The sequence below is a fragment of the Coregonus clupeaformis genome, chromosome 15, assembly GCF_020615455.1.
Source record: "Coregonus clupeaformis isolate EN_2021a chromosome 15, ASM2061545v1, whole genome shotgun sequence".
Taxonomy (NCBI): domain Eukaryota; kingdom Metazoa; phylum Chordata; class Actinopteri; order Salmoniformes; family Salmonidae; genus Coregonus; species Coregonus clupeaformis.
This window is the reverse complement of record NC_059206.1, coordinates 24,402,004-24,410,368: the sequence shown is the minus strand read 5'-3', so window position 1 is coordinate 24,410,368 and position 8,365 is coordinate 24,402,004. Positions and strand designations below refer to the sequence as shown.

The window sequence follows — 8,365 nt, the reverse complement described above, 5'->3', positions numbered from 1 at the left end:
CAGGTTCTATGTCCTTTATTGGGCTTGAGGGACCATTAGCCCAGATAACTAAACCTTTTCATCAAAGAATGTTTCAATATGGTTCCCAAGGGGTTTTGTGACACCACCAGAAGAGAATGTCCTCTGGGCATTAGTTTACGAAAACCTTGAAAATGAGAAATCTAGGTTGGGGTAATATAATCCTTAACCTAACAGAAATATGCTGGGAACCAGAAACAGTCAACATGGAACATCCCAAGTGTTATTGTCACTGGAGTAACCTGTTACAGACTAGACAACATGAGGTCCACGTCTTCAACCCTGAAGTAACCTGTTACAGACTAGACAACATGAGGTCCACGTCTTCAACCCTGAAGTAACCTGTTACAGACTAGACAACATGAGGTCCACGTCTTCAAACCTGAAGTAACCTGTTACAGACTAGACAACATGAGGTCCACGTCTTCACTCCTGAAGTAACCTGTTACAGACTAGACAACATGAGGTCCACGTCTTTAACCCTGAAGTAACCTGTTACAGACTAGACAACATTAGGTCCACGTCTTCAACCCTGAAGTAACCTATTACAGACTAGACAACATGAGGTCCACGTCTTCAAGCCTGAAGTAACCTGTTACAGACTAGACAACATGAGGTCCACGTCTTCACTCCTGAAGTAACCTGTTACAGACTAGACAAAATGAGGTCCACGTCTTTAACCTTGAAGTAATCTATTACAGACTAGACAACATGAGGTCCACGTCTTCAAACCTGAAGTAACCTGTTACAGACTAGACAACATGAGGTCCACATCTTCAAGCCTGAAGTAACCTGTTACAGACTAGACAACATGAGGTCCTCGTCTTTAAATCTGATTCTATGCTGCCCCTTTTCTTATATGTGTATATATACATAATAATATAATAATAATATGCCATTTAGCAGACGCTTTTATCCAAAGCGACTTACAGTCATGCGTGCATATATTTTTGTATATGGGTGGTCCCGGGGATCGAACCCACTACCCTGGCGTTACAAGCGCCGTGCTCTACCAGCTGAGGACCATACATGCATTCGGAAAGTAATCCAAACCCTTCACTTTTTCCACATTTTGTTACGTTACAGCCTTATTCTAAAAATTGATTCAACAAACATTTTTTCCTCATCAATCTACACACAATACCCCATAATGACAAAGCGAAAACAGGTTTTTAGACATTTTTGCAAATGTATTAAAAATAAATAACAGAAATACCTTATTTACATAAGTATTCAGACACTTTGCTATTGAGCTCAGGTGCATCCTGTTTCCATTGATCGTCCTTGAGATGTTTCTACAACTTGATTGGAGTCCACCTGTGGTCAATTCAATTGATTGGGCATGATTTGGAAAGGCACACATCTGTCTATATAAGGAACCACAGTTGACAGTGCACGTCAGAGCAAAAACCAAGCCATGAGGTCGAAGGAATTGTCCGTAGAGCACCGAGACAGGATTGTGTCGAGGCACAGTTCTGGGGAAGGGTACCGAAACATTTATGCAGCATTGAAGGTCCCCAAGAACACAGTGGCCTCCATCATTCTTAAATGGAAGAACTTTGGAACCACCAAGACTCTTCCTAGAGCTGGCCGCCCGGCCAAACTGAGCAATCGGGGGAGAAGAGCCTTAGTCAGGGAGGTGACCAAGAACCCGATGATCACTCTGACAGACCTCCATAGTTCCTCTGTGGAGATGGGAGAACCTTCCAGAAGGACAACCATCTCTGCAGCACTCCAATAATCAGGCCTTTATGGTAGAGTGGCCAGACGGAAGCCACTCCTCAGTAAAAGGCACATGACAACCCGCTTGGAGTTTGCCAAAAGGCACCTAAAGGACTCTCAGACCATGAGAAACAAGATTCTTTGGTCTGATGAAACCAAGATTGAACTCTTTGACCTGAATGCCAAGTGTCACGTCTGGAGGATACCAGGCACCGCTAATCACCTGCACAATACCATCCCTACAGTGAAGCGTGGTGGTGGCAGCATCATGCTGTGGGGATGTTTTTCAGCGGCAGGGACTGGGAGACTAGTCAGGCTGGGGCAAAGGTTCACCCTCCAACAGGACAACGACCCTAGCACACAGCTAAGACAACGCAGGAGTGGCTTCGGGAGAAGTCTCTGAATGTCCTTGAGTGGACCAGCCAGAGCCTGGACTTGAACATCTCACGAGAGACCTGAAAATAGCTGTTCAGTGACGCTCCCCATCCAACCTGACAGAGCTTGAGAGGATCTGCAGAGAAGAATGGGAGAAACTCCCCAAATACAGGTGTGCCAAGCTTGTAGCATCATACCCAAGAAGACTCGAGGCTGTAATCGCTGCCAAAGGTGCTTCAACAAAGTACTGAGTAAAGAGTCTGAATACTTATGTAAATGTGATATTTCAGTTTTCTTTTTTATAAATTAGCAAAAATGTCTAAAAACCTGTTTTTGCTTTGTCATTGTGGGGTATTGTGTGTACATTGATGAGGGGGAAAAAGAATGTAATCCATTTTAGAATAAGGCTGTAACATAAGAAAATGTGAAGGGGTCTGAATACTTTCCCAATGCCACTTAGCAGACGCTTTTATCCAAAACAACTTGGTCACGCATGCACCCATTTAAAGTACAGGTTGTCCCGGGAATCAAACCCACTATCTTGGCATTCCAAGCGCCATGCTCTACCAACTGAGCTACAGTGTTCTGTTCCTTCTTTGTATAGAATTATATTTGTTTTGGAATTGTTTGGAAATGCAACTTTTGGAATTTAGGAATTCAATTTGGGAATTGTACGGGAATTCAATTTGGGAATTGTATGGGAATTTTGGAGATCCAATGATTGAATGTCTCTGTCCTGTGCCATCCCAGGTCCACCCAGATTAAGACGTACTCATGGGACAACGCCCAGGTAATCCTGGCGGGGAACAAGGCTGACATGGAGGAGGAAAGGGTGGTGTCAGTGGATAGTGGTCGAATGCTGGCCGAACAGCTTGGTGAGTGGACAACTACACTGTCAGTCATATCACCCTCAAATCACTACACTCAGAAAGGGACAAACACTGGCTGGAGAAATAGGTTTGACTAAAATATCTCAGGTACGTCACGTGTTGATATCAGTGGATCATTTATTAGAAAGTCCAAGCTGGCATGTCTAATTTTGTAGAAATTTGAGATTCAGTCTGAATCAATTTAATGTAATATTTGATGGTAAACTTTTAATGATAACTTTACAAACTTTTTACTGGGTTATTTGAGGAGGGTCCAAAAAGGTAATCTGAGTGTGCAAAAAAAGAGATCTGGAAGGTCCAAAAATAGAATCAGGAATTTCAAGAAAGGGATCTAGTACACGTCCCATAACCTAGTCCGGAAGTCCAAGGAAGTTATCCCTCTGTCGTGTATTATTCATTAGAGCCTTCACTAGGCTCCTCTATCGCTAGGCCATAATTAAACACTTCTAATTGGCTGATACACTCCAGAACAGCACCTCATTCAGCCTCTTTCTGATTGGTGAAAAGCGCATAGAAGGGGAAGAAATCTGTGAAGCAATAGAATAATACATATCCAAATATTCTCGAATAGGTCACTGAATATGCACACACACACATAGACACACACACAGAGACACACACAGAGACACACACACACACAGACACACACACATAGCCAAAACCCTGATATCTCACTTCTCTGCCTGACCCTTTCTATCTCTCAGGGTTTGAGTTCTTCGAGACGAGTGCCAAGGACAATGTCAACGTAAAACAAACATTTGAGCGTCTCGTCGACCTCATCTGCGACAAGATGTCCGACAGTTTAGAGACTGACCCGGCTGTCACCACAGGAACGCCCAACGCTAGGCTAACTGACAACCCCCCTCCCTTGCAGCAGCCCAACTGCGGTTGTTAACCAGGAAAATGACAACAACAATAACAACAATCTAAGACGTATGAGATTGCCAAAATATTGTATAATCCCTTAGGTGGATCTGTAATACCTTTCATTGTATTATTCTTCATATCTGACTTAGTCTCATGGATTAAACATTTCTGATGTGCCTAGTACATTTTTTCAGATTGTTTGTGTGTTTCAAGTTGGCTGACTCATCATGTTGTATATTCACAAAACTGACAAATAGACATGTACAGTAATGCCATGTCAGTATGTCATGACCATTAATCAGTAATTCCACATCAGTCGGTTTATTTATCTATTTATTTATATAAAAACATAAATACAGGATCTCGTATATACTATATTAACCAGAGAAAATATTGTGTGTGGTTTATGGAATGCTCTGTCAATGACATCATGATCTGTGTATGGTTAAGTTGCCATTTCCCTCTTGCATATCCTGTATTTCCTCCCTCCCCTATTCCTACAGTGTGTGTGTGTGTGTGTGTGTGTGTGTGTGTGTGTGTGTGTGCGCTAGTGCCACTGTTAAGCATTGAACATTACCGTAACAAATTATTACCTACCTTGCGAAAGTGATGCCTTTCAAAATCTCTTGCCATAGTTAGTTGTTTGTGTATTGTTTCATATTTTTACATCGCCACACTAGATATATGAAACCAATGTGATTATCTGTGGTTAGAACCAATGTGATTATCTGTGGTAAGAACCAATGTGATTATCTGTGGTTAGAACCAATGTGATTATCTGTGGTTAGAACCAATGTGATTATCTGTGGTTAGAACCAATGTGATTATCTGTGGTTAGAACCAATGTGATTATCTGTGGTTAGAACCAATGTGATTATCTGTGGTTAGAACCAATGTGATTATCTGTGGTTAGACAGATGCATGGCTTTATTCTCAGGATATTAATAAAGTAGTTTGTTCAGTGACAATGGATTAGCTGCCATAGTATAACAGTTGTCTAATGCTAACTTGTACAGTACTATATTGTAGTATAGGTAGGTAGTCATCACAATAATACCTGCGTGGTATTTAACAGTTTACTTTATTAAACAAGTGGTACATTTAATGTGGCTGTAAAGTGGTATAATTACTACTCCGATGACTGCTGTTTGAAAACAGTATGCACCTGTGAGTGCAGAGAACAGTTTCTGATGTGTTTCTCAATGTTATATCTATGTACGAGCAATGGTCTGTGTAATACTGCCAACTGGTCAGTAATCTGCAGTAACTGAGACCTAATAATTTCTGCAGTGCGGAATCCATTGTAGCTCATCCTCAGTTGTCAGCCGTAGGTTTCAGTCTGGGCTTACAACGGATGTCCTCAAATGGGTTCCGTACTGCAGTGCTAGGTCCAGTGCTGCAACTGTTAATGAAATGGTCCTAAATTAACGGCAGAAAGCACATAATAACGCCAGTTCCTGGAACAATAAAGGTTGAGAGACACTGTGAGACGTACAGAGAAACCAAGGAGGGGTCCCAGACAACTATTTCAGGGAAGTGAGTCACGGCATCAATATTTCAACAGTCTGACCTGACTTGACTACAGGATTATAAATAAGGAGCCACTTCCATAATTCATACCATCTCATTCTCTGGACTTCTCCTCAAATACTTTTTATTCGCCGCCCTTCAAAGAGACACTCCTTCTGACATTATTCACCATTCATTTACTGGAGCTTGTAGTAATGTTTTACTTCTCAGTTAGATTATTCATTACTTTTTTTTAAATAGTTCTAGAAAAGTTCCCTTGAAAAAACCAGAGACAGTTATCCTAAATGGACCCCTACGTGCCAATGTACTAGAAAACAAATAGAAAGGAAGCTGTTTTTAGGTGTTGTGGGATTATTTTGTTAAAAAGGGCATGTTACTGTTAGCTAGACCAAGTGTCATGCCAAATATTGTCTTGCAGAAAATGCTGCAATCGATTGTTGCACTTGTGAAATGGACAGCCTATGAATCGTTGCATTTTCTGCGGCACACTTGCATGACGTTGTGCCAGATCTATTTCTATATATCTATATCGGTATACTTATTCTATTGTATTTGTGCACCCTCAGGTCTCGTCTTGAGGTGCAATGGGCCAATAAGTGCAATATTTTAAAAAGCCTGTTTCTCTGTGAATAGCCATCTGTCTGTGCCATGCATAACTGTTAGGATTGAATTCCTTTGCCTTTTACGAGTGGTGTGTGAGTAGGGGTTAAATTGGCCGGGGGGCATAGTGGAAAGTCTCCTACTTTTGTAGCAGAAAACTTAAGACGCGTCCTAATAGTGGAACAAGAGAAAGCAAGTTCCGATGTCTTCCCAACTGAACCCCAGTGGGCATGATTGTGAATACACAATTCTGACGTATTATAGTGAGAACATGCAGCCTGTCAGAAAGCCAAGTCGTTTTCTCACAATGTCAACACTGTCATCTAAAGACGGAAAGCTCTCTAGATGGTTTTGCTACCAAAACAGTTGTCGACAAAGTGGCAGAGAGAATGATGTACGTGTGAATGAGAGAGAATGCTATGTGTGTGATTGGATGCCTCCCCTTGTACATTAATCCACCTCCTTGATGAAATATATACAATTTGTTGTTTTAGACTTCAGCGTGTGTAGAGCTTTATATTGTGTTTTCTGGTGCAGTAAGAACAGCCCTCTTAGTATGTGGGTCCCAAGATATTGAAGTGTTGTCGTCTGTTCAGCTTCTGTGAAACATCAAGACAGAGATTAAGCCTTACTACGGTATATGCAGTATGGACAGAAACGAGAAAAACTGGTTAATAACAGGTCACTTTACCCTTTGTTATTTAATAAGTCATAAACGGCATTGTCATTCCATTCATGATAACACACAAAAAGAGAAACAGCGTACTTCGCTGTACACCAGGGGCTCTAATGATAACACACTTATGATCAAATGTTGACCCCTTGACCCCTCTTAGGTTAATTGCCACTCTACTATGTACAGTATGGTGTCCTTGACAGCAGGTCACTTTCCCTTTACCTCTTTGAAACAATTGTTTGTGGTGCGCTGTTCCTCGGTCTGGCATTTCCTGCTTTGTGGACGTGGAGAAGCCAGTTTTGAGATCCTAGCCTGCCCTATTCTGCCGTCGCATCTGTTCAAGCGTAACGCCAGCTGCTCACCTCACCAATATTCTCTGGGACCTTTCCTCTGTGTAGCCTAACAGAATTAGAATTCAAGCGTTGAACAACCCTCAAAAGCCTCTCACAAATTTCACCATACAACTGCTAAATCTCATTTTCTCCTTTTGTTCTTTCATATTTTTATTCAATTTTTATTTAACCTTTATTTAACTAGGCAAGTCAGTTAAGAACAAATTCTTATTTACAATGACGGCCTACACCGGCCAAAACCGGACGACGCTGGGGCCAATTGTGCGCCGCCCTATGGGATATGTTCTCAACATGTCTGTACTGTAGCTCGGAGTGTTTGAATTGGACCATCTCTTCAGCTGTAGAGACACACTGATAGTAATAAAATGTGTCAATGACGTGTCTGGTAAAAAGAAGTCAAGTGGTTTCTTTGAATTCTTGATTTGTATAATAGCTTTCTTATAACAGAAAATGTCTGCTGTATCTCTTTGAGTCTTCAGATGGACCTAAACTGATAATACATCATTGTACTGTTATAGTGACCTATTCTATTTTCCTTGTATGAACTACTCATGAGCTGGATATTTAGCTTTTGTGTATGTGTGTGTGACATGATGTATTACACAGGTGTTTTCAAGATGCCAATAAAAATATACCAATTGTATTCTTGTGGAATTTTTTGGGCAGTTTGTTATAATAAATATTATTGCAGTTTGTCATTTCAATGGTTTCAAGATTGGGGAAAGAAAAATGTCTGACATACCCAGATGGTTACCCAGATGGTTTCTTTGCTTCACCGGCACTGTAAGTCTGCCATCTGCTGGAGAAAAAAGAAAGAAAGCAATGTACCTCCCTATACCATATTCTTTCTATATTCTTGCCACAGTACAGTCATAATACTACACATCTTGTCGCAAGCTTTGACCTCATCCCTCAAGGCACATTTCTCCATGCAAACTTATCAACAATTAGCAAGTAACCTAGCAAGTAGATATTATAGTATTTTTAGTTTCTCGTGTAAATAATTGATAGTGTATTTCTCGTGTGTTCTTTTTTTTTTTTTTAGCATTTTTCAAATTACCTAGCTAGCTACCATAGCATTTTTAAATTACTTGAATTTTGGCCTTTGTAGTGAACTAGCTAACCTTAGGACTCTGTCGATCAGAAGCAAATATGGTTCTGTGCTATGTACCGGATTGTAACCACTACTCCGATAAGCACACATGCATTTTATCATTTTCCGACCTCTGTAAGCGAGAGGCATCACTGGAGCCATGTGATAAGGTAAGCCCTGTTTGCTAGCTGCTAACAAGCAATTTTGGTTAGGTCAAAGATCTGTGGTTAGCTATGTGAGT

The 8,365-nt window shown here is 41.0% G+C and overlaps 1 protein-coding gene across 1 annotated transcript in view; it reads left to right on the top strand.

The window, feature by feature from the left end:
* Nucleotides 1–7,674, top strand: part of LOC121581991 (ras-related protein Rab-3C) — a 66,959-nt gene extending 59,285 nt beyond the window's left edge. The window contains exons 4-5 of the mRNA XM_041897476.2: nt 2,866–2,990; nt 3,710–7,674. Coding sequence (XP_041753410.1) covers nt 2,866–2,990; nt 3,710–3,900 — 316 coding nt within the window. The 3' untranslated portion in view covers nt 3,901–7,674. The remainder of the gene's footprint in view (nt 1–2,865; nt 2,991–3,709) is intronic.
* The last annotated feature ends 691 nt before the right edge of the window (nt 7,675–8,365 follow it).